Source organism: Silene latifolia, chromosome 2 (genome assembly GCF_048544455.1).
Source record: "Silene latifolia isolate original U9 population chromosome 2, ASM4854445v1, whole genome shotgun sequence".
In the NCBI taxonomy this organism is placed as follows: domain Eukaryota; kingdom Viridiplantae; phylum Streptophyta; class Magnoliopsida; order Caryophyllales; family Caryophyllaceae; genus Silene; species Silene latifolia.
In genome coordinates, this window is record NC_133527.1 from 91,517,955 (window position 1) to 91,544,634 (window position 26,680).

Sequence of the window (26,680 nt, forward strand, 5' to 3'; positions counted from 1 at the left end):
AAGAATCGACTCTTAGGATCACCATGGAGGTCCTATCCACGACCTGGCACCGAATGTTGTAAAACATTTAGGACTCCACGTCGATGTCACAATTGTGTCCTACGAGATATCCGTATAACTCGCCTCTGTGATTGGTCAGTCAACCGTTTGACTTATGGCTTGTTGAACCCACCATCAACCAACGTCACAAAATAATTGCCGAGTTATCACTCATATGGGCAATTAAGGACCAAAAATATAATGTTTGTTCAGTTCACTTTGTGGTGTTCAAAATTGTCGTACAAATTCCACATGAAAAACAAAATATATAAATATCAAAACGATGATGTCGTATAGAGTACATAAGGGAATGAATCTAATCCATAAAAGAGTACTACAACTTAGGAACACGTTTAATTCCCATGGAATTAACGTACCCTTCATGCTTATCTTGTCGTAATGGTTTAGTGAGAGGATCTGATATGTTATCATCTGTAGCAATCTTTTCTATCACTACTTCCTTTTGCTCCACGTAATCTCGGATTAGATGAGCTTTCCGTTGTACATGTCTAGACTTGTTGCTAGACTTTGGCTCCTTAGCTTGGAAGATGGCACCACTATTATCGCAATAGATGGTGATCGGGTCATTCGAACTAGGCACTACAGATAGTCCATGTAAGAATTGACGCATCCATATCGCTTCCTTTGTAGCTTCATACGCGGCATAGTACTCGGACTCGGTCGTAGAATCTGCTTTGTAATGCTTTGTTTGGAACTCTTCCACCGATCATAGCGCCATTAAGAGTAAAAACGAATCCAGACCGAGATTTCGAGTCATCTCGATCCGTTTGGAAGCTAGCATCTGCAGAATCCGGTTGCGCATAGCATTTGAGGGCCTCTATAAGTCAATGCCCAATCTTTAGTCCTCCGTAGGTACTTTAGAATGTTCTTAACGACCACCAATGTGATTCACCTGGATGTTGTTGGAATCGACTTGTCATACTCAATGCATATGCCACGTCCGGACGTGTGCATATCATGGCATACATGATTGATCCTATAGCCGAGGCATAAGGAATCCATGTCATGCGCTCTTTCTCTTCCGGTGTCTCTGGTGCCTGAGACTTGCTCAAATGCACCCCTGGAGCCATAGGAAGAAACCCCTTTTGGAGTTAGTCATGCTTTGAATCTCTCTAGGACTTTGTCTATGTAAGACTCTGGCTGAGAGATAACATCGGACGTGATCTATCTCGATAGATACGGATGCCCAAAATTCTTTGTGCCTCACCCAGATCTTTCATCTGGAAATGGTTTTTCAACCATACTTTCACCGAAGTTAAGAGAGGTATGTCATTCCCAATCAGGAGTATGTCGTCAACATACAATATTAGAAAGACAATCTTGCTCCCACTCGACTTGATATACAGACATGGTTCCTCGACCGATCGAATGAATCCATTTTCTTTTATCACTTGGTCGAAGCGATGATTCCAACTCCGAGATGCTTGCTTAAGTCCATAAATGGAACGCTTAAGCTTGCACACTTTCTTAGGATTTTCTGGATCAATGAAACCTTCGGGTTGTACCATGTACAACTCTTCCTCCAAAAAACCGTTTAAGAAGGCGGTTTTCACATCCATTTGCCAAATTTCATAGTCATGAAAAGCGGCGATCGCTAAGATAATCCGAATGGAACGCAAAGATGACTACGGGTGCAAAGATCTCATCATAGTGCAAACCTGGCACTTGGATAAAACCTTTAGCAACTAGTCGTGCTTTATAGATATCTTGTTGACCTTCCACAGAATGCTTTATCTTGTAAAGCCATTTGCATTGAAGGGGACGAACCTTAGCAGGTAAGTCAACAAGATCCCACACGTTGTTCTCATACATGGAGTCCATCTCGGATTGCATGGCCTCAAGCCATAGCTTTGAGTCGAAACTAGTCATGGCACCTTTATAGGTTGCGGGTTCACTACTCGTTAAGAGTAGAATGTCATCTATGTCATGTTCCTCGACCATACCAATGTATCTGTCCGGAGGAATAGAGACTCTTCCCGACCTCCTAGGTTCCTCGGAATATTAACCGCAAATGGGATTGAAGGAATTGGTTCCTCCAATGGTTGCTCGGTATTTGGTTCTGGAACCTCCAATAGCTCGAAGGTTCTATCACTCTTTGCATTCTCGAGAAATTCCTTCTCTAAGAATGTCGCACTAGCCGCAACAAAAACACGTTGTTCGGTTGGCGAATAGAAGTAATGACCAAGTGTTCCTTTAGGATAACCTATAAAGTATGTCTTGACCGATCGCGGGCCGAGCTTATCCTTGTGTCTCCACTTGACATAAGCCTCGCAGCCCCAAACCCGTATAAAGGACAAGTTAGGGACCGTTCCCTTCCATAGTTCATATGGAGTCTTGTCAACAGCTTTAGACGGACTTCGGTTAAGTATTAGAGCAGCTGACAGAAGAGCATAACCCCATAATGAGTCGATTATGCCTAGTGTGGATCCCGCGGACGCAGTTCCCGAGGGCCTTGTCCACACATGGGCCGGGCCGGGTCCAAACATTAAATTAAGCCCAAGTGTGCGGGCCGGGCCGGGCCGGGCTACAAGTGCGGGCCTATTTTTATCGGCCCATGCGGGCTTAAAACGGGCCGATTCGGGCCAATTCGGGCTAAATATTTTCCCACTTGAAATAAGTTTAGAAATCTACATTATGAAGTTAAATAATTTGTGTATTTATTATCAAAATTTTCGTATAGAATTATGTGATTTTTTTCGAGTATTGTCAATTAAAAAGTAGTAACCTAATGAAGCTTTTATGATTTGCGTGTGGTGACTCATAAAACTAAATGCACAATTTTTAGTAGTGTAATAATATATTTTAGTGCGGTGCTCACTCATGTATGTTGTTTTAGTTTTGTAATTGATTTGATATTTGTTGTTCTTTAGGCTCAAAAACATTGACTTAGCACGCCGATAATGGTAAACAATTTATCGGCACTAATGTAATACAAAATCATTAGCTCATTTATTATCATATAAATACTGCTAACGGAAAATACTAAGCCTTATCAAACTAATACATGTAAACAAGTGATTACGGCTTATTTACAATACAACAATTAATTGGTTAATTATTTTACTAAATGCTTATTAACATTCTTAAATTGTACATATTCGTAAATTTTGCATATGTTCGGGCCGGGCCGGCCAAAATTCGGGCCGTAAAGGCGGCCCAAATCCGGCCCTATTATATTGAATCGGGCCATGGGCTTCGGGCCGTGGGCTTTTCGGGCCTAAAATCGAGGCCCAAGCCCGGAGAAAAATCGGACTGGGCTGGGTCGGGCTAGCAGGCCTGGGCCATATGATCAACTCTACATCACAACAACTTTTATGTTAATTGGCCTTCGTCACATGGTATGTTATACTATTTTACAATTAATTTGGATATTTCATTGCAAATAAAATACTATTACAATGAATATGTGGTGTTATTGTTGAACAATTTATTTGCAAACATGATGCTCTTCACTCATTATATCAACAAGAAAGAGATGAACTACAACATGCTTACGGAAAATTTTCTCTCAAAAAAGAGAGTTCCTCTAAAAAGAGTACCCTAAAACTTTCAAGTTGATGACCTAATTTTCCCCCTGCCTAACCCTACACTACCGCCTCCCTCTATCCACCGCCCAAACACGCCTAATTTTCCCTTCTTTTATGCGTTGTTATGCATGCAACCTCTTGTTTTTGACAACTCACCTTCCACTGTCTCCCTTCCCTCCCTTTAAAACACCATCTTCATCGTCTCGCCTAACCTGTACTTCCTTTTTTTTCCTTTCCCTGTTTTTTTAGCTTCCCCTGTTTTCCATACCTCCCTTTTACAAACATGGCCTCTTCATATACGCCGAATCTCTGTCGATCTGGTGTAGGTATTAAATTACCCTTATATCTTTATGCGGACTTTACTGGTGTCGATTTCTCGAAAGCTCTTATTGCTAAAATACTTGACCAACGTTTCTTGGATGTTTTTCGTCTTTATGATCGGATTTCCGAGCACAGGAAACTTCAAGGCTCTGTTACTATTCGTGCTATGAAGCCTTATTATATCTTTGAGTTCTCCTCTGTTGTTGACCTAGCCTATTTTCGCCTGCGACAGACTGTTAACATTGAAGGAAGTTTGTTCGTGTTTAGGTCGGTTTCCCCTTCAACAGTTCCGGACAACTTGCTCTTTCATGTTGTTCCTTTATGGATTCGTGTTCATCATCTCCCTATTCAGTTACTTAACACCTCTGTTGCCGCTTATCTTCTCTCCCATGTGGGAGATATTTGTGAAGAGGAGTCGTATCCCTCTCTGCTTCCACCTAGAAACTTTGTTCGAGTGAAAGTTTGGGTGGATCTTTCAAAACCACTCATTCCTGGTTGTTATCTTGCTCTTAATGATCGTGAGCATCTGTGGATTGGATTCTCCTACGAAGGAGTTTTCCGATTTTGCAAAACTTGTGGTCTTTTGGGCCATCGTGTTTCGTTTTGCCCCTCGGGTAAAGTCCATGGTTCTCGTGGTATTCGAACCCGTCTGAATGAGCTTGCTGCTCGTGGTCTGCAGGTGTTACACGGCCCTCCTGGGTCGTCTTTTTATAGCCCTGAGATTTTTGGGCTTCCTCCTCGTCTTCACTATTTAAACTCGGATGTTCATACACTTTCTTCCTCGGACCCTGTTCTTGTGGATTCTGGTGGCAGTTCCCCGGTGTTTTCCTTCTCATCCTCGACATCGGATGATGATGATAATTGTATGGACTATACTTATCCTCCTGATTCTTGTGTCCATGAGGACGAGTCTCGGGAAGTATTGCTTGACAATTTCCCGCTGATTAGAGGCTCTGTTTTGCCTGGTCCTTTTTCACCTGGGTGTTCTTCTTTTCCTGTTGCTGGGCATTCACGGGGGGGACTTTCCTCATTTGAGGTTGGTGGACCATCTCATGGTGGTGCACCTCCTCGTGCTAGGGAGATTTCCCCGTCGTTTCGTATGAGTGTCCCTGAGGACGAGGTTGATGCTACTCTAGAACTTGGTCTCGCTGAACCTTCGACTCCTCCTCGTTCCATTGATGTCAGTTGTCTTTTTCGTTCCCCTACTGGTACCGTTAGCCCTCACCATAATGCTTTGGACTCTTTTGGACGGACGGTGAAGTTTGTTTTTAAACGTAAGGTAGGGGTTGGTTTTAATTTTTACAGCCGTACTCATTTTAAACATTCTCGCAAAATGAGTGTTATGGATTTGGCTGTTAACACGGTTTACGAACCAACGCCCACTGCCTTATTGTTGGGAAACTTCTCATCTGAGCCTTTTCTTTATCGGCCGCCTGGTTGGCTGAGTTCGTGCTCTTTGGTCTCACGGCTTAAAAGGCCTTTCTCTTCTTTTTTTTCGGCTCCTGATGGTCCTGTGTCAAAGAAAGCACGTTTGGATCAGGGTGATCCTTTGTTTTTTATGGATGGATCTTGTCTAACTTTTGTTCCTTTTTCTATGTCCAGAGATGATGCTGTAGTTCAGGTTTTAGGTCTGGTGGCGGACCGTAATTCGCCACCCGTTTCTCCATGAAGATCTTTTGTTGGAATTGTAGGGGGCTGGGATCGACGGATGATCCTACAATTCCTTTTATATATCGAAGCGTCCACAAATATCATCCGTCTATTTTGTTTCTTCAAGAAACCATGACTTCTTTTTCCTTGGCTTCAATTAAGACATCTCATCTGGGCCTGCCTAATTGTTGTGGCGTTGATTCAGTTGGACGTAGTGGCGGCCTCCTTTTGCGATGGGATAGCTCTCTACAACTAACTACTTTATATATAGAACCTCACTTTATATTATGTAAATTAATAATCCCTATGACACCTTGTACAAATAATGTAATATATGTAATATTTATATATGGTGACGCTCGGTTTGAATCTCGTCGATGTTTATGGGATCGTATCTCTTCCCAGGTTGTGAACTTTTCTCCTTTGCTCCTCATAGGTGACTTTAATCAAATTGAATTGTTTGCTGATAAGTTTGGAGGTTCGGATTTCATTAGGGGTCAAAGTGATTTTACGGCTTGGAAAATTCAACATAGTCTTATGGATGTTCCTTTTTTTGGCCCCCGGTTTACTTGGATGAATAGTCAGTTTGATGGTAATTTTATAATGGAACGTCTTGACCGTGACATCGTATCCTGGCCCTTCGAACTACTGATAACGTATGGTTGGACTCCCCTGACGATATTACTGAGGAGATTGTTACTTACTTCAAGCATCTACTCACCTCTAATACCGCTTTGGCTCCTGCCTCTCATGTGGAATCCTTGAAATCCTGTTTTGATGGTTTAACTTTTCCTAGGCTAGGATCCTTTGAATGCTCTTTATTGCAAGAGCCTTTCAGGGAAACTGATGTTATGATTGCTCTCCGTGGTATGGATGCATCGAAATCCCCGGGTCCTGATGGTGTCATGCTCAAGGAATGGAACAATACTCTCATTGTTCTAATACCGAAAACTGATAAACCTGAATGTGTCTCGCAGTATAGACCGATTAGCCTATGCAACGTCATATACCGTTTGGCTTCCAAGTGTATGGCTAATCGTCTCAAGCCGTAATTCCTTCTCTTATTTCGAATCCCGCAAGCGTTTGTTCCTGATCGTCTCATGTCTGATGGCTGCCTTATTGCTCATGAGATAATGCACTATATTAATAAGACTAAGAAAGGAACAAACTGTTACTCTGTCATCAAGCTTGACATGCATAAAGCCTTTGATCGTGTATCATGGAATTTTCTTATGTCAGCTTTGGATCTTTTTGGGTTTCCAATCTCTTGGCGTAATCTCATTTGGGAGTGCATCTCTACTGTGACATATAGTATCATGATTAATGGCGAACCTTCAGTTTCTTTTCATCCTTCTTGTGGATTACGACAAGGAGATCCTCTCTCACCTTATTTATTTATCATGTGTATGGAAATTCTCTCTCGGCAACTTCAGGCAGCTGAGTCCAGACATCAAATAGTTGGCCTCAAGATTTCTCGGTATGCTCCGCCTTTATCACATCTGTTTTATGCTGATGATGCTTTTATTTGCTGTAAGGCGACGCCTGCTTCCTTTGACTCCATTCGGGATATTTTCCATGATTTTGAAGCTGCCTCCGGTCAGATGATTAATCTTCAAAAGTCTTTTGTTAAATTTAGTCCAAATTCGCCAGCTGATTTCAAATCCCACATGACATCCATTTTGCGTATGAGAGCTGCTGATTCCTTTGGTACTTACTTGGGTGTTCCGGTGGACCTTCCTAAATGTAAGAAGAATGCTTTTCATGATCTATTGGACAAGATTACTACACGTATTTCGTCATGGGCATCTCTTCATTTATCTCAGCCTAGCAAGTTGGTTATCATTAACTCTATTTTGATTGGTTCGTTGGTCCATATTCTTGCCGCTGTTCCTCTACCTCTTTCAGTCTCTAAAAAACTTGACTCTTTAATTGCGGCCTTCTGGTGGAGTAAGAGCTCTTCTCAACGATCAATTCACTGGCTCTCTCAGCCACACTTACATACTCCACAGGATACGGGTGGTCTTGGTATCAAATCCGTGACCGTTCTGAGTCAGGCTTATCTCTTGAAGAACTTTTGGCGCATCCATCATAGACCTAGTGGTATTCTTGCTAAATATCTCGCACCCAGATATCGGAAGGATCTCCCTATTCCATCTCAGAAGTCCAAGATTTCACAACCCTCTTTTGTCTGGCAAGGTCTTTGTAAAGTTGTTGCAACTTGCTCTGAAGCTATGGCATGGAAAGCTGGTAATGGCACTTTAATTAATCTTCTCACTAGTCAATGGGTACAAGGGCAGAAACCAGGTGTTCGACAAGATCAGAGTTGTCAATCTATTGCAATCTCAGATTTGATTGACGCGAATGGCTTATGGCGAACACCTCTTATCTTTCGTATCTTTGACACTTCAACTGCTAAGGCCATTTTGGCTATGGAACCGCCCCTTCTTGAAATTGATGACTTTCTGTATTGGAAATACACTGAGGATGGCGCCTATAATATACAGTCGGGCTACAAGTACCTTTTACCTAAACTATCACCGCAACCACCGCAGCGATGTGTCTTCCCTTGGAAATTGATTTGGCTCGTCCCGTTCTCAAACAAATTTCCCCTTTTTATTTGGCGCCTTGCCCATCTCATCATCCCAACAAAGACTGTTCTCGCCCATAGAGGTTTTCGCCTTGATACTTCCTGCCCTTTCTGTCAATCGGGTATGGAAACCCCTGAGCATTTATTCCGTTCCTGTGATGTGATTCAGCACGTCTGGAGGGCTTCATTGCTTGGGATTCGATCTATGGCTAACTCAAATGTCTCTTTTATTAAATGGCTTGCTGATCACCTGCTGTATCTTTATCGTGCTTCATCCCCAGGGTTTGATGGTCTATTGTACTTCTTTTGTGTCTTGCGATCCATTTGGCTCACTCGCAACTCCATTGTTTTTGAGAATGCTGCACTTTCGCCTATACGCATACTTCGGCTAGCAGAGACCTTGCACCGGTCCCACTTAAGTTTAGCTTCTCTCTACCATGAAGAATTTCAACCATGGCGAATTTCCAGCTTGGTACGTTTGTCTCCACCAAATTCGAATGCTACGTTCTCTTATGAGATATTCATTTGCAGGAGTCCTGTTCAGAATGGATATGTGGCTTCCGTTGTCTCTGACTCTTGCTTGCCTAAGATCTTCCACTTGCGTGCTTCCTCTCTATTCGCGGCGACCTCTCATGCTTTGCACCAGTTTATGACAAGTCAAGCGTCTTCCTTTGCTGATACCGCTTTTATCGTTTCCTCACAAAAATTATGTTCAGTTCTGGCTTCTCAAAAGCCAGTCCCAATTGATGTGCGTAATTCCCTGCGTGGAATTCGTACTTTCCTTCGATCTCGGCGTAATTGGTCAGTTAGTTTAGCTACTGGTTAGTTTCATGTTGTATTTCTTTGCTCTGGACCTTTTCTGTTTCCTTCTTTCTTTCTTTTAAATATATGGTTTACTTTTGTCAAAAAAAAAAAAAAACAAGAAAGAGATGGAATTTAGGACGGAAATAAGAAATTGAGGATTTTCAATGTTTCGGATAGCTTAATTTTCATAAACAAGAGTCCATGCAACTTGAAAGCTGAGATTATTTTCGTACCAATGCTATTTGAAGATCATTATTTCAGTGTTTGTGTGACCTTAGGAAAGATATGATTGAAGTCCTAGACAATACATGGTATCAAAATTGGGAAAGTACAAGTGTTTCACTTCGTCACATTACAATAGAGGGAGGGGATTCGAAGCTAGGACCTATTGCACACAATATCTTCGTATTAACTACTAGACATAGACATCTTCGGTAGGAATCTTAAATGTTAGGCCTAATTAGTTGGTAAGTGTAATTTGAGCGAGAGAATAGTGAGTTTGGCTTAATCTTTTAGTAGATAGGATATTTAAGAAAATTTATAAAATAAAATAAAATAATTAATATTAAAATTAAAATTAAAATTAAAATTAAAATGTATTGTTAAACATAGAGGTGTTCATTGGTCCGGGACTAGATCAAACTCTTTGGACTGAAGACACAATATGGGTTAAAAGGCGGATCGCGGACGAAATCATATTAACATTGCTCCGATCCGGTCCAGACCACAAAAAAATTGTGGACCGGACCGGACCAAATGAACCGAATATGATTGTCATGGACACAGTGTAGTATTTAAAAATTATTTAAAAATTAGACCTCAAGAAGTTCCTAATGATCAAAATAAGCAATATTATCTTTTTACTAGATTTAAGTACATAATTAAATACTCCCTCCATTTTTTAATATATGAGGTTTTGCTTTTTCGAGGCGAACCTTTGACTTTAATATTTACAAAAATATATTTGGTAAAAAATTATAAAACTTATACCATTAAATTTCTTATGAAAAACTCTTTCATATGAGTATACATATCACTATATTTAAGCATATAATTTGAGAGATATTGAAGAGAGAAGTGTGTGTCTCGAAATGTGAGAAAGTCATATATAAAAAAATAGAGGGAGTATATCTTATAATACGTGTAAATAATTTAGGAAATAAAATCAATAATGCTACAAATTTAAAGATTCTTTTGTCATATAAGTTCGGTCTATAGTCCGGTTCGCGGTCCATTCGATTTGGTTCAGGACCAAACCAAAAATCCTCCTTTCTCCTATATACTAAGAGAATAAAACTCATAAAAGTTTTCCCTCCAAAAGGCATCAAGATAAATAAGGAAACAAAAATACTTCTTTCTTTAAATTATTATCATTTCATCAAAATATAATCTTTTAATCAAATTTTGTATAAAACAAAACGTTAATGTGATACTATTAGCTTCATCAGAAAAAAAAAAAAAAAAATCATTAAACATATTTTATAACCTTACTAAATTCTCTTGATTAGTTCATAATTTATTTCTTTTTTCTCATATCGAAATACAATGAGGTATATGATAAATGTGACGAATTAATGACGTATCAATTTAAATTATTTAAATAATAACTAAAAACAAAACCTCTATATATACCACAAATATGCGCGATCTACACTAGTTAAAGTAAAGTAAATAGGTAGACCGTAAACCGGACCAAATAAAATATAACCTGGACTAAATGATCCGGTCCGGTTTGATCTTTAGTCGGGACAACTTTATAAATACCCCTAGTCAAATACATTGAAACAAAGATACCCCTTTCATATGGTCAAAATGATCTAGTCTGATTTGATCTTCAGTATATATATTTCCATATTAATTAATTAACCCTCATTATTCTCTTCCATATTCATCAACATATTATTCAACATCAATATTAAAAAAATAATAATTCCAAAACGTACACATAAAATTGTTTTCCACAATGACCAAAACTGAACCAATGAAACCCATTATGACAAACACTCTTCCAATAACATTCAAACACGTCATAATTTTTCCAAAACCATACGTTCACGTGCGGAACGTGTTAGTCCAAACAGTCTCACGCTATAAATACCCACTTATTCTAACACCAAAATTAGCGACGCTCATATTATTTCCGTTACCCACCAAACTTAAAATCATCGTGAGTAATTGGGAATCTCGTCGAAAATGAGGGGATTTGGGTTGTGTTTTGTGGCGATTTTATTAGCGACAGTATGGGGAATTAAATCGGAAGAGTTGGAAGTGACGACGATTAAGGAGGAATTTGTGATAACGTTGGATCATTCCAACTTTAGTCAAATTGTGTCCAAACATGACTTCATTGTTCTTGAGTTTTACGCTCCTTGGTATGTCGTTTTCTCACTGTAATTATGTATTTGTATTAGTTTTTTATTAACCACGAATTTCTTTAACAATTGTTATTGAATTATTGAAGATCATAGAATTTGGTTTAGGAGTAATCATGAAGTAAGGTAGACTAGCGGGGTCAGCCGCTAAAAGCAAAGTCAAAAATTTTACGTAAAATTTTAGCATTACTCCGTACCTAATTTGTTGTGGAAAATGTTCGCTCTTAATTCTTCTCCTAATATTTATATATAAATAAATGTGAGGTCGTGGTTTTGAAATTATTTATTGGTTGAGAGAAGTATTTTAATTAATTGATTGATTAAAATAAAGATTATATTTTATTCGGTCCGAGTTGGAGGCTTGAATAATTTATGGGTGATGTTCATTCATGGACGACTTTTACTCTTTTATGGACGTAAATGACGATAATACCCCTTTATTTTAATGATTTTCGTTTTAATACCATTCTTTCATTCTCTCTTTATCTTCTTCATTTACTCTTTTCTCGCTTTATTTACCACCATCTAACCACCACTACCCTTCAGCCACCATCCACCACCCTTACTACCGCCTCTCTTGCGTCACCGGCCGTCTTGACAACCTCCCCAGCCAATAAAAAAAAATACAAAACATTTAAAAAAAAAAGGAAAATGAAAAAGGAAAAAATCAAACAAGCAAAGCAGTAATGTAGTAACATTATGTTCATGTACTGCCGACGGATTCGAACGATACATACAGGTTTAATGATTTTTAAATGAATCACAGAGACTCTCGGACATTGGACAAAAACATTATTAAGTATACTGTATACTCTTTCATGGTCGTCCCTCACCCCAACGCCGACAACGGTTTAAACAAATCCTAATTTAATTAATGTAAATCAATTCTTTAATTTGATACTTGTACAATCAACAACAACAACATCAGAGCCTTAATCCCAAAATGATTTGGGGTCGGCTGACATGAATCATCCTTTCGAACCGTCCATGGATGAACGCACGCCTCAAAATGCGAATAAAAAAGAGAAGATGAAAAACAAAAGGGAAGAACGAAAATGTAATGGAAAGTCAAGGTAAACTTAGGGGTTTTAAAATCGAATTCCAGATTTCTTTTATAAAACTTAAAATGTAAATCGAGAGAAAAGATTAGAACGATTTTTTAAAAACGGAAATAAAATTAAGGATCCGGAATGAACCAAGTAAAATATATAAGAAAGTGGTTGGTAAAAAAGTGCAATAAAAGAGAGAAAAATAAATAATTTAATTTCTTGAAATTAAATAAAAAAACACTAAATATGTCAAACACATCAAATACTAAAAATCCACATGTATCCTTTCCCTCCATTGTGCCCTCCCCGTCACCATACTCTCCTCAAGCCCCAGAACTCTCATGTCATGCTCTATCACTCTAAACCATGTCTGTCTCGGTCTTCCTCTACCTCTAGGGACCTTTTCTGTTCTCCATGTCTCCAGCCTCCTAACTGGTGCGTCCATAGGTCTCCTTCTCACATGGTCAAACCATCTTAGTCGGTTTTCCATCATCTTGTCCTCTATTGGCGCCACGTTTACCTTTTCCCTAATCACCCCAATCCTTAACCGATCTTTCCTTGTATGTCCGCACATCCACCTCAACATGCGCATCTCCGCCACACTCATCTTTTGAATGTGACAATGCTTCACGGCCCAACACTCGGAGCCGTAAAGTAAGGCAGGTCTACTTGTACAATATAATTGATAAAATTAAGAATTAGAATTATTACTTGATCGATACGAGAATTAGCATTCATAATTGTGTAATTTGACGGATTTGACTATTTTGTGGATTTGATTAATTTTGTGAGAGAATGAGAGTTTTTTTTTTTGTTTCTATGCAAAGGGCATGCTATGGAAAAAAAAAAAGGTCCAAAACTCATATATGAATGAGCAACTACATAATTTATATGCTCTTTTACTTGATTTAATTAAATTATATGCTCTTAAAACATTGAAGTTTGATCTTAGTAATTTTTGATTGTATTTTTCTCATTTGAAATCATTTTGAGTTCTCACAATATCTTGCATTTCCTTGCTGTAGGTGTGGTCACTGCAAACACCTTGCTCCCGAGGTAAATATATATATTTATATATATATATATATATATATATATATATATATATATATATATATATATATATATATATATATATATATATATATATATATATATAAAAGAAGTCTATATATATTTGTGTTGTTATAACAAGAATTGTGAATTTGTAACACACAATTATGACAATGAATAAGTTTAGTGATGATTGTGCACCGGCTGCCAAATAGGAAGCCATGACTCTGTTTTTTGTATCCAAAGTCCCAAACTGTAGGCTAATGTTCATCAACATGATGCTAATGCTATTTGTGTTTCCAATAACATGACAGTATGAGAAGGCTGCTGCTGAATTGAGTAAAAATGACCCTCCAATCACTCTTGCTAAAATTGATGCTTCCGATGAAGCAAATAAAGATATTGCAATGGAGTTCGGCATTCAAGGTTTCCCCACGCTTAAAGTTGTTAGAGATGGTGGTAAATTCATCCAAGAATACAAAGGACCTAGAGAAGCTGAGGGTATAGTGAGTTACGTTAAGAAACAGCTTGGCCCGGCTTCCGTTGAGATTAAGTCTAAGGATGATGCTTCCAATGTTATTGATGAGAAGAAGATCTTCATTGTAAGTTCACTCTGCTTATTTGCATTTTCTTTTTATCTTTTTGGTGTAAATTGAGTGAAAGGGTGATTTTCGATGCTGGTGTGGTTTATCACCTAGGCTAGCTAATGTATATCTTCTCATTGATAAGAAGAGGTGATGTACTAAAACAGTGTCGAACATTTGTAGGCAGGAGTGTTCCCGAAGTTTTCAGGCGAGGAATATGAGAACTTCATCAAGTTAGCTGAGAAGCTGAGGTCTGATTATGAGTTCGGCCACACCATGGATGTTGAGGTCCTTCCTAAGGGTGATTCCTCTGTCAAAGGGCCATTTATCAGATTGCTCAAGCCTTTTGATGACCTCTTTGCTGACTCTAAGGTAACAACCATCTTCCTAGCGTCCTCTAACTTGGGTAAAGACAGTCTTCTAGTGAAACGGGATGAAGATTTCAAGGTCACCATGTTTTTAATCCAAGTCCCGTGTTTCATTCTTGTAGGATTTTGACTTGGAGGCTATTGAGAAATTCATTGAAGAAGAAGACTCGCCTTCAGTTGTTGAATTCGATATGGATCCTAGCAATGTACACCTTGGCAAGATGTTTGCTTCTGACAGTACTAAGGTATAATCAGGGTTTCTTACTTATATAAATATTGTAACATGGCCTTCAGAGGCTAATCCCGTAGCACAGCTATTAGAATATTTAACTATCTTGAACTGTCAGGTCATAATGCTTCTGGATCTCAGTAGCGAGAATGCTGCTGCTTTGAAGACTAAATTCTACGACATTGCATACCTTCTCAAAGGTGGAAACTTGAGCTTTTTGATTGGTGATGTGGAGCCCAGCAAACCTCTCATGCAGGTATAATGTTTCTCCAAGCGGTTTAGATTTTCATGTGCCTTGCGTTTTTTCTTACTAATTTTATGTGCTCTCTGTATGACAAACAGTACTTCAAGCTTGAGGAATCTCAAGCCCCTCTACTCTTCGTTCAAAAGAGTGATGATAAGAAATATCTTAAGGCTAACATTGAGGTAGATCAAGTTGTCGCTTGGTTCAAGAAAGTCTTGGTAAGTTTTGACCGTTTACATTCTTCTTCAAGTAAATGTAAGCACATTACCCCAGTGGCAAGCTAAATGGCTACCCTCTTTGACGAGGTAGGGGTTTGATTAAGTAACCTTTCACCGAGTTCAAAACATACAGATGTCTCTGTGCCTTTAGTAAAAATTTCACCGAGAATTGGCCAAATTTGTACCACTCTATTACACAACAACAACAATTGCAAATAGTAACAACAACAACAATTGCAAATAGTTTGAGTGTATCTGTGATTTTGATCATTCAAAAATGTTTGCAGGATGGCAAAGTAGAGCAGTTCAAGGTATCGCAGCCAATTCCCAAGGAAAACAATGAGCCTGTGAAGGTGGTGGTTCTTGATACCCTTGAGGATTTGGTTCTCAATTCCGGAAAAGAAGGTATTTGTTCTCACTAATAAGATGTTCTTGCTTATGGTATAACCGCTGTGTAAATGGTCTGCTTGGTACTAGAATTAGAATCGCATCTTTCCATAGAAAAACAACAGCAGCAGAAAAACCCAAAGTGTACCAGTAACAACTCGAAATGCTGCTCTTTTTTTCCTAACAAAAAGGGGTGTATCCTAAACTTGTTTGATAAGACCAATGTTGCCGTTTTTCCTGGGGAGTAGGATTGTTACCCCTAGTTTATGGAACAGGATAACTGAATCAGCCGGTCATTATATATGCTGTAGTTGAATCTTTTTCTAAAATAGGGTTTAAAACCAAAGAAATTAACAAAATAAGGCTTTGTTGAAACTTATTACCCAAAATGGGTCCACGTCACACCCGAAGCTAGGCTCGTATTCAAGTCGCTTTCCCGCTAAGCGACTATATCTCGCGTGACATGAAAATATATTTGTTTGAAATTTCAGCCCAAGTCGCTTTGGGGGTCAGCGTGTTGAGCCCAAGTCGCTCAGTGGGCCAGCGATTTAAGCCCAACTACGGTATTTTAACCAAAAAAAAATCACCATGGCAAGAATCGAACCTTGAGCAATGAGATTATTAGTAATACTCTTAACCACTATGCCAAGCATTCAATACAATTTAATTAAATAGAAATTTAAATCTTATTTATATCCGAAGAGCTGAATTAGCATTTAGAATATGTAAATTTCCGTGCGCATTTAAAATCAAAACATTGCACTTCGTACAGTGGTTTCGAGGGGAAGTATGGAGCTGCGCCACCAGTGTTCAAATCCTATAACATACATATTTGTTGGTTTTTTTTTATTTTCTACAAAAAGTACGCAGTCGCTGGCCCAGTGAGCGACTTGGGCTCAACTCGCTGACCGCCAGAGCGACTTGGGCTGAAATTTCAAACAAGTATATTTTCATGTCACATGAGATATAGTCGCTTAGCGGGAAAGCGATTTGAATACGAGCCTAGCTTCGGGTGTGACGTGGACCCATTTTGGGTAATAAGTTTCAACAAAGGCCTATTTTGTTAATTTCGTTGGTTTTAAACCCTATTTTAGAAAAAAATTCGCTGTAGTTTGATGATGTTTGCTTGCAGTTTTGCTGGAGTTTTATGCACCATGGTGCGGTCATTGCAAGAACCTAGCCCCTATTTTGGACGAAGTTGCTCTATCATATGACAAGGATCCTAATGTCCTGATAGCCAAATATGTAAGTTCCTTGCTTCTTGCCCCTTGGAATCTTCATTTCTCGTTAATAAGTTTTGTTTCCTACAAAATCAATGTAAAATAGAAATTTCCGACTGATATCTGTCAAACTCTGAGTATTTCCCGTGTTTGATTTATATTAGGATGCAACGGCAAATGATGTGCCAAGAGAGACATTCAAGGTCCAAGGATTCCCAACCCTATTCTTCATAAATGGAAATAAGGAGGTAATCGAGTACAGTGGAGGCAGGAAGAAGGAAGACTTTGTTAACTTCATAGAAGAACACAGGACTGACAAGAAAAACAAGTCCGAAGCTGTCGACCAAGAGAAAGACGAAACAGCTTCAGCTAAGGATGAGCTGTGAACGACAACATAACAAGTGTCAAAAATGTCTTTTGGCAACAAAATAGGGGAATAAAGTCATAAACAAACCAATTTTCTCGGGGTTTTTCTTAAGCATTTTTTTTTTTTTTTTTTTTTTTTTTTTTTTTTGTCGATGAGAGAAATAGTAAAACATTAGAAATTTCAGTGATGATTTCATATCATAACTTGATTATGTTGAAGGTTAATTTGCTTTCCATGAAGCCATCACTTCGAATGCTGTTTAAATATTATACTCATACAGATAACACTAACATCGAAAATTTTGATAAACAAACATATTAATATCATAATTCATAAGGTCATTTTATATCAGGATGTTGTTTGCCTTTTGCTACATGACCTGCATCTACATTGTTTACATATTTATTCATCATAAGCTCTAACTAGTTCTTAGAGGGGCCAAGGCCTAAAGCAAAACGATAACAAACTTGCCTAAGACAGGTTTAACTTTGATACGATATTACTGTGGGTTGAGCCCGTTCTCGTTATGTCCATCTTTCTTCATCCCCCACTCATGGACCCTCAAATGGAGCTCCGCAGCAGCAATCAAGAAACTGGCCGCCTGAACCGGACCCAACATTTCCACAACTTGTTTCAACGTCTTCAGCCTTAGATCATCAGCCTTTTTGAATATCTCCACTAATTTCTCTTCCTTTCCCGACAGGGCCGAGTCGACTCGCTGCCTTACCGACTCAGTCTCAGCCACTGAGTTTGGTTTCCGCTTTGCATCAGTAGCGAGGTGGGAGAGCTCGACCATTGACGAGTCTGCCACGGTCTCCTGGAGGGCTGCAAGGATTTCAGTCAGCGCCTTCTCTTCCTTGATGGTCTTCCTCTGTAACTCGTCAACCAGGCGGAGTTGATGCGGGGATATGTCTAATATTTCGTTACAAACTATTCCCCGCATCAACTCAGCAAGTCTGGCCTCGCATTGCGACCCAGAGATGGAGTAGATCAAGTGGAAGGCCATGCTCGGCCTCCACCCCCCTACCCATAGAAAGGCGTCCTCTAGGTGAGACCGCCAAGCTGGGGTCAACATGCGGACGACATCTTGCCTCATTGACTTGGACTTGACTCGTTAGTAGTTTTCATAGTGACCCATGACTCGACCCACAAGGTCGCTCACTGATCCAATTGATTCGGCCTGAGACCAAGTCGACTCGGTCTTGGCCTTAATGGCTGCAGTGAGCGCCTCTAAATCTCGATTTTGTTCTCTAAGCCATAATTCAAAGAACCCGTTGAAGAATTCAGCAGCGGGTTCATGACCTGGTATGGTAGGCGAACCATTACATATCGGGACGCATTGATGTGGAGTTACGATCATTGGTACTCACCAAAATGTTATACCTTGTTAATGACACAAGTTGACGTAACCAAACGTTAAGCTCTTATAAGGGTATATATAGCCATTTAATAAAGATGAGAAAGGTTTATCCAAAATCCAAGTTGGCATTAATTTAGGTATATATAGCCATATAATAAAGAACCTTATATGTTTCACGTGCAATGTGAGGGTCCTGACTCCTAAGGGATTACGACTAGACCTGGCAAAACCAACCCGACCCGATTGACCCGACCCGAAAAGGTTGACCCGAGACCCGAAATCGACCCGAACTGCCGCACCCGAATGACACCCGAAGCCCGAATTGATCCGACCTGACCCGAAAATGACCCGAGCTTTCATGGACCCGAATGAGACCGACCAAATGTTCGACCCGAAACCACTCAACCCGAAAATGACCCGATAAAATATAACTCTAATTGACCCCAAAAGACTTGAAATGCCTTTTTCTCTCTTAATCATTTACCCGAAAATGACCCGACCCAAAATAACCCGACCCGCTTGCCCGAAACAGACCCGACCAACAAACCCGAAACAGACCCGAAATCCGAAAAGACCCAGCCCGACCCGAGCTAACCCGAAAATTTGAGAAACCCGAAATAGCCCGACCCAAAATGGCCCGATCCGAACCCGACCCGTTAACCCGATTTGCCAGGTCTAATTACGACGACACACAATTAAATATGGTTCGGTCGATTTTGGTTTTGCATGCTAAATACGGAGTATAATCTGCTTCTACTTCTCTTTTGTCGCGGCCATCGGTGGTCATTTTCTAATGGTCACATATTACGGCATGCTCTACGGAGTAGTTTGACCGCAATACCAATAGTTGTAGTTTTATACTTCCTCCATTCAACTCCACTCTATCACTTTCTTTTTTTACGTTTGTCAACACGTGTTTTACGCGTTAAATATCGTTAGCTACGTATTTGCAAAAAATATAAAAGTTAGATATTTTTAATATACTCGTAAAGACGAATCAAACAAGATCCCACATGAATATATTTCCACTTACGTATCGAGAGAAAATCGAAATTGAACACACAATTGTGAATAGTTTACAAAAGTAAAATAGGTAGAGTGGAGTTGAATGGAGGAAGTACCATATTTTTTAATTATCACATTTTTTTTTGACAGCTGTAAAAAAATGTTCCTTATACAAAGCACACATGCATCTCTAAGTGAGATGCAACCACTACATTATTACTACAAAAAGTTAAATTAGGGGCGGGCCTTCCTAAAAAAACAGGGTTTCTTCAAGGAATTGCTGGAGTAGAACGCTGCGGATGCCATCTCTTTTCTTTTCTTCGCTATTTGAGCTTTAGGAGAGTACCTGCAACAAGACACACTTACGCCGCGAGGACATAGAAATTTATTGGAGAGAGATCTACTTTTGGAGAAAGTAGATAAATTGTGTCTTGGAGATTCATCCCCTTGGCTATGATTCTTTTTGGAAATGCTTCTCCATTTCTCATGCACATGATGAGCAGAGGGATACCTGCAAGACATAGGTGTAGAATGGGCGCACGAAGGTTTCTCAAACGATTGATTCTTACACTTCTTAGGACGAGCTGAAAAAAAGAAAGGCTGGTGGTCATTAGAATCAGTAGCCTTATCATTCACGAGAGAGACAGAGACATGGATGCTTGGATCATTATTAGCACCCCTGTTAATCTTGGGGGATATGAGTACCCGGAGGAGAAAAATGATCACATATTGAAGGCGCACATGAAGTCACGGCCTCAAAGGACACATTCAAACTTCCGCTAGGGAAGGCAGAATTCACATTGATAATATCAGAAGGAGTCATGTCTTTCATTACCCCCATCATCTTAGATTTCCACTTTTTAGGCCTTCTTCTTCTTCTTCTTCTTCTTCTTCTTCTTCTTCTTCTTCTTACATCGTTCTTTTGTATTGTCTCTCTCCTTAGTAATTTCACCCTTAAAAAGCCGAATTGTTAAAGTTGACAAATCACATTTACGGTAAAAGCTCACCTTTTTACCATCCAGCAACTGTTTATAAGATTGTGCGGGGATCCTTAGACGACAACTACCATTTCCCTTTTTGGAGAACTCAAGAACTGACTTCTTAGCACAAATAGATTGAGCCTCCATCACCTCCATATTCACACTTTCATTTTCCTTAATACTCGCCTTACTATGATTTTCCATCCCCTTCGTGATCACGCTTTCACTATCATTTATACCCACGTCAGATGCCAAGATATGAACAGGCTTCTTATTGTTCCCCTCCACGCCATCTTTAGTAGCAACCTCCAACACTCTTTTACCATTTTTATTGATGAGAAGGTGACCTTTTACCACATCTAATTCCCTTAACACATCCTTATTACTAGGTTCAACAGCTAAGGCCTCAACCAAATCCAATTTAGCTAACATAAACCTTTTCGATCAACTTCATATAAGCAACCGCTCTTCGAAAAAGTGCCTTAACATTACGAGGAAATATGTCCAAAATAATGGAGCACATATCCGCAGCCGCTTTGTATTCCTCAAGTTTGAAGGCACAAGCAACCATATTAGAAATAAGGGAAACAACAAGGTTAGATAATGATTGAGTATCTTCACCTCCAATATTTCCCACGCTCAAACTAAGCAGTTTACAAGCTTCATCGTAACACGCTGCGGCCACATCAAAGTCATTTTGCCTATAAAAACCGTTGCCCTTATCTTTAAGCTCCCTTACCTCAGCCAAGGCTAATCGAGTTGACACCTGCATTTTCATAAAATAGCCTAACATCATATCCCCATCATTCTCCATAAACCCATCGCTAACATGGGCGCAAGCAAAAACCTCAAGAAATTTATGGTGAACGGTACAAAGAGACATAGTTATATCCGAAGAAAAGGATACAAGAATACCTTAACCACGATTTTAACAGAAAACAAAGACAAGCTGGCAATACTCCCTCAACACTGCAAACACACAAATGAAAAAAACCAACACCTCAACCAACACAGGACAAAGTTGATCAGAGGCTCAGAGCATGGCAGACGATAAAACGAAAAAGACGATATGCAGTAAAACGAGGGACCTTATACCAACAACTATCAGAGGGAAGCTTGCACAAAACCACCGCCAAACAAAAACCAAAGACGAAGAAGCTGGTAATCAAAAACCAACCCAACCAATTCAAGTGACATTAAAAAAAAACAGAAACTTATTTAAACTAGAAATAGGTTATTAACAACCGAAAACCACAAGGAAAGGTAGACGAAATCACCGGCCGTGTTGCACGAACGCAGATCCCAGCAAAGAAAAACGCTCCAAGGAAATCGCACCAAATGATGGTATCAGCGACAATCGATCGAAAAACAATCCTCCTTGATAGCAGACAAATGGACCGAATAATTGATCAAAAACCCTTATAAAATCAACTACGAGCAAACTCTGGCGAACAACGATTAAGTAGGTCGGCTCGCCGGCGTCGAAAAGGGTGAAAGCAAGGGAGGATCGGCCGGCGAGCCGAGAAGTTGACGACGTAGCACTACTACAAATCCAGGCAACTACAACGCTTATTCACGAAAATCACAATAGACGTTTTAGAAGGTATGGCGCGAATTTTACTAAAATTAATTACAACGGGTATGGTTATATAACCATTGTTATAGGTTTTAACAACGGGTCAAACATGCACAACCGTTGTTAATAATTTGGCGCAAAGTTAGTGAAAAGTAATCACAACGGTTATTTTTGAAACCCGTTGTTAAAACTTATTTAACAACGGTTGTTGTTTTACAACCGTTGTTAAAACGTTTTAACAATGATTTTTGTTTAACAACCATTGTCAATACTTTCCATAGTATAAACCACACAAACACAGATCAGCTACAGCCATAAAACACAAACCTTAACACAAACACAAACACAAACACAGACAAACACAAACACAAACACAAAACACACACTTTCTCATCGTCTCTTTCTCTCTTTCTCATCGTCGCTTTATCTTCTCGCCGTCACTATTGATTTCATCGTCTCTTACTTTCTCTAATTATCAGGTAAATCTCGCCGTCACTGTTGGTTTCATCGTCTTTCATCGTCATTATTTTCTTTTTCTAATTATTTCATTTGCATGTATGTGTTTTTATCGATCATTATGTTATTTCTCTAAGTATTATTCGCTTAATTAGCTAGTAAAACAAATTAAATTAAATAAAACAAAAAAGAAGCAAGATGATAGAGAGGAATGCATGGTAAACTTAATTAATATATATATATATATATATATATATATATATATATATATATATATATATATATATAGAGAAGGGATCATGTAAGGCCATGATATATATTGAGTCCATAAGGTCTTTTGTGAGCCATTGGATGGAGGGAGATGGAGGGATGAGATGAACCCACCCAAAGTCATTATACAAGCAAATTAACACACTTTACTAATCCACCCTAATTAGCCACTAATTTACTATATATTTGTTTTCTACCCACCCATTTCTCTCTCATCTCACACATTTCACTCTTCTCTTCTCTCAAAACCTCAAAAAAAAAAACCCAAAAAATCCAAATAAATAAAAAACCCAAAAAATCCAAATAAATAAAAAAAACCCAAAAAATCCAAATAAATTAAAAAACCCAAAAAATCCAAATAAATCAAAAAATCCAAATAAATCAAAAAACCAAATAAATCATTCATTTCTCTCTTCCTCATTCACCACCACCCACCACTATCCCACCCGACACCACCCACCGCCCACATCCACCGCCACCTCCACCACCGCCGTCGGTAATTATATAAACTCGTTTTTTTTTTTTTTTTTTTTTTTCCAGATTTTGCGTCTCGGTTTATTTTCGTCACTTTCTTTTTTTTTTTTTTTTTTTTTTGATTTTGTGTTAAATTAGTTGTTTGGGGTCGGTTTATTCTATTTCTTAATTTTTGTTAGTTTTTGTTGTTATTTATTCTTTTCAAATCTATTCTTATTATACGTTTTTTAAATAAAAATTTCGGGTTTTAAATATCGTTTTTTTTGGTGATGTACTTTTTTTCAACTAAGATCTACTAAAATATTGACTAAAGTTATACAAATAAGGACTAAAACTATACAAAAATTGACTAAAGTTATACAAAAATGAACCAAAGTTATACAAAAATAGACCAAAGTTATACAAAAAAAGACTAAAGTTATACAAAAATTGGACTAAAGTTATACAAAAAATTGGACTAAAGTTATACAAAAATTGGACTAAAGTTATATAAAAATGAACCAAAGTTATACAAAAATGAACCAAAGTTATTCAAAAATCGACCAGAGTTATACAAAAATGCACCAAAGTTATACAAAAATTGGACTAAAGTCATACAACAATGGACTAAAGTTATACAAAAAATTGGACTAAAGTTATACAAAAATGAACCAAAGTTATACAAAAATGAACCAAAGTTATACAAAAATGGACCAAAGTTATACAAAAATGCAGCAGAGTTATACAAAAAATTGGACTAAAGTTATACAAAAAATGAACCAAAGTTATACAAAAATGCACCAAAGTTATACAAAAATGAACCAAAGTTATACAAAAATCGACCAGAGTTATATAAAAATGCACCAAAGTTATACAAAAAATGGACTAAAGTTATACAAAAATGAACCAAAGTTATACAAAAATGAACCAGAGTTATACAAAAATGAACCAAAGTTATACAAAAATGAACCAGAGTTATACAAAAATGGACTAAAGTTATACAAAAATGGACTAACTTTTGTATAACTCTGGTGCATTTTTGTATAACTCTGGTGCATTTTTGTATAACTCTGGTCCATTTTTGTATAACTTTGGTTCATTTTTGTATAACTTTGGTTCATTTTTTGTATAACTTTAGTCCATTTTTTTGTATAACTCTGGTGCATTTTTGTATAACTCTGGTCCATTTTTGTATAACTTTGGTTCATTTTTGTATAACTTTGGTTCATTTTTGTATAACTTTAGTCCAATTTTTTGTATAACTTTAGTCCATTGTTGTATGACTTTAGTCCAATTTTTGTATAACTTTGGTGCATTTTTGTATAACTGTGGTCCATTTTTGTATAACTTTGGTTCATTTTTGTATAACTTTGGTTCATTTTTGTATAACTTTAGTCCAATTTTTTGTATAACTTTAGTCCAATTTTTGTATAACTTTAGTCCAATTTTTTGTATAACTTTAGTCCATTTTTTGTATAACTTTGGTGCATTTTTGTATAACTCTGGTCGATTTTTGTATAACTTTGGTTCATTTTTGTATAACTTTGGTTCATTCTTGTATAACTTTAGTCCAATTTTTTGTATAGTTTTAGTCCTTATTTGTATAACTTTAGTCCAATTTTTTGTATAACTTTGGTCATAAAATGTATAACTTTAGTCATTAAATGTATAACTTTAGTCATAAAATGTATAACTTTAGTCGTAAATAGTAAAAAAATCAAACAATAAATATGAAAAATATGAAAAAAAATAATAATAACAAAAACCAAAAAAACTCATAATAACAAAAACAAAAAACCAAATAACAATAATAAAACCAAAAAACCAACAACCCAACCAAACCCGAAATCTAAAATAAACCAAATAACTAAAAAAAAAAACCAAATTTAAATATCGTGTGTATAACTCTAATGCACGCAGTGTATAACTTTAATAGACAAGATGTATAACTTAAGTCCAAAAAATCAAATAACAATAACAACCAAATAAAAAAATAAAAAATAAAAACAAAAACAAAAAACAAAAACAAAACAAAAAACAAAGAACAAAAACAAAAATAAAACAAAGAACCAAAAAAACAAAAACGCTGCAAAACCAAAAACAAAAAAATGAGTGAAGAATGTCGACATTTTTGTCATCTACAAAACAAAAAACAAAAAACAACAAACAAGGAGTTGTGGGTGGTTGTGATGTCGACATTTATTTAAACAAAAAACAAAAATGCTGCAAAAAACAACAAACAAACAAACACGAGTTGTGTGTATGCTGCAAAAAACAACAAACAAACACAAATATTGAGATGTCGACATTTATTTAAACAAAAATGCTGAAAAAAAAAAAAATCGACAAAACCAAAAAAATGCCAGATCTGAAATGCACAAAAAAACGAGTTGTGGGTGGTTGTGCGGGGGTGTTATCGTCGTCGGGTTGTGCAGGGGTAGTGATGGCGTCGGGTGGGGTTGTCGGGTTGTGCAGGGGTAGTGGTGGCGTCGGGTGATGTCGGCGGTAAGGAGGATTGTTGGTGGGGGTGTTGTTGTTCTTTGGTTGTTGATGTCGGTGGTTGTTGTTCTTTGGTTGTTGGCGAGAAGGGAGAAGGGAGGGGGGTCGGGAAGAAGGTAGGGAGGTCGGGTGGTGGTGGGCCGGGAAGAAGGGAGGGAGGGTGGTGGTGTCGCCTGGTGAGGGTGATGGAGGTGGAGGTGGAGTGGGTTTTTTGGTGATTTTTTTTGTTTTGTTTTAGTTTGGGTTTTTTTTTGTATGAGCTTGGTTTTTTTTTTTTTTTAGAGAGGGTGGGAAGAAAATGAGAGAGAAAGAGTGAATGTGAGAAATGAGAGAGAATGAGTGAATGAGGAAGTGAGTTGGGAGATTAGAATGGTGGTAGAGTTGTACACAATTAGGTAGAGTTATACACAATTAGGGAAGGGGATTAGTGAGGGAGATTTGTAGCCCTCCATTGAGATGTAATCTCATCCCTCCATCCCTTCCATCCAAAGGCCCTTATAAGGACTTAGGGCCTTATATGATAGGAGGACCTTAGAAGAACCACTCTATATATATATATATATATATATATATATATATATATATATATATATATATATATATATATATATATATTAATTAAGTTTACCATGCATTCCTCTCTATCATCTTGCTTCTTTTTTTATATATATTGAAATAGGATCCTATAAGTCCTTGTTTCTAAGTTGAGTCTTTGAGTCCTAATATAAACTATTGGATCTAAGATAATGGATGGCTAAGATTTAATAAAAAAAACACATTCTCCCACTTAACCTTTCTAACCAACTGCCTCATCATTGCAAATTTTGAGTTCCTATGTACGTTTCCCTCCCTCTGTCTTTCACAACTTCCAATTCACAACTCCCAAACTCATTCATTCAAAAACAAAAAAAAAATTACGCTGCTTCCTCTTCTACTCAACTGTAATCTTCATCCCCTTCATCTCGTTCATCTAATCTTCATGCCCTACCTCTTCTTCATCACTTTCATACCATTATCAACTATTACTTCAATCTTCATCCC

The 26,680-nt window shown here is 38.0% G+C and overlaps 2 protein-coding genes and 1 pseudogene across 2 annotated transcripts; 2 read left to right on the plus strand and 1 right to left on the minus strand.

Moving 5' to 3' along the window:
* Positions 1 to 6,658: 6,658 nt before the first annotated feature.
* On the plus strand, positions 6,659 to 8,971 carry LOC141641079 (uncharacterized). The gene has a single exon (XM_074449756.1). It carries the CDS (start codon positions 6,659 to 6,661, stop codon positions 8,969 to 8,971), a length of 2,313 nt encoding a protein of 770 aa, XP_074305857.1.
* A 2,082-nt stretch (positions 8,972 to 11,053) lies between these two features.
* Positions 11,054 to 17,391, plus strand: LOC141642846 (protein disulfide isomerase-like 1-1). Its single transcript, XM_074451800.1, has 10 exons — positions 11,054 to 11,321; positions 13,396 to 13,426; positions 13,738 to 14,025; positions 14,191 to 14,379; positions 14,498 to 14,620; positions 14,723 to 14,860; positions 14,947 to 15,066; positions 15,354 to 15,471; positions 16,586 to 16,698; positions 16,838 to 17,391. The coding sequence occupies exons 1-10, from the start codon at positions 11,143 to 11,145 to the stop codon at positions 17,057 to 17,059; spliced, it is 1,521 nt and encodes a 506-aa protein (XP_074307901.1). The 5' UTR covers positions 11,054 to 11,142; the 3' UTR covers positions 17,060 to 17,391.
* An 11-nt stretch (positions 17,392 to 17,402) lies between these two features.
* LOC141642847 (protein DELAY OF GERMINATION 1-like) lies at positions 17,403 to 18,486 on the minus strand (annotated as a pseudogene).
* Positions 18,487 to 26,680: the final 8,194 nt, after the last annotated feature.

What these genes read in the sequence shown, in the direction of transcription:
- LOC141641079 (XM_074449756.1), top strand. Translation starts at nt 6,659, where the DNA reads ATGTCTGATGGCTGCCTTATTGCTCATGAGATAATGCACTATATTAAT.
- LOC141642846 (XM_074451800.1), top strand. Translation starts at nt 11,143, where the DNA reads ATGAGGGGATTTGGGTTGTGTTTTGTGGCGATTTTATTAGCGACAGTA. An exon ending in ACCTCTTTGCTGACTCTAAG is followed by an intron (nt 14,380 to 14,497) that starts GTAACAACCATC and finishes TCATTCTTGTAG; the next exon opens with GATTTTGACTTGGAGGCTAT. An exon ending in TCTCAATTCCGGAAAAGAAG is followed by an intron (nt 15,472 to 16,585) that starts GTATTTGTTCTC and finishes GTTTGCTTGCAG; the next exon opens with TTTTGCTGGAGTTTTATGCA.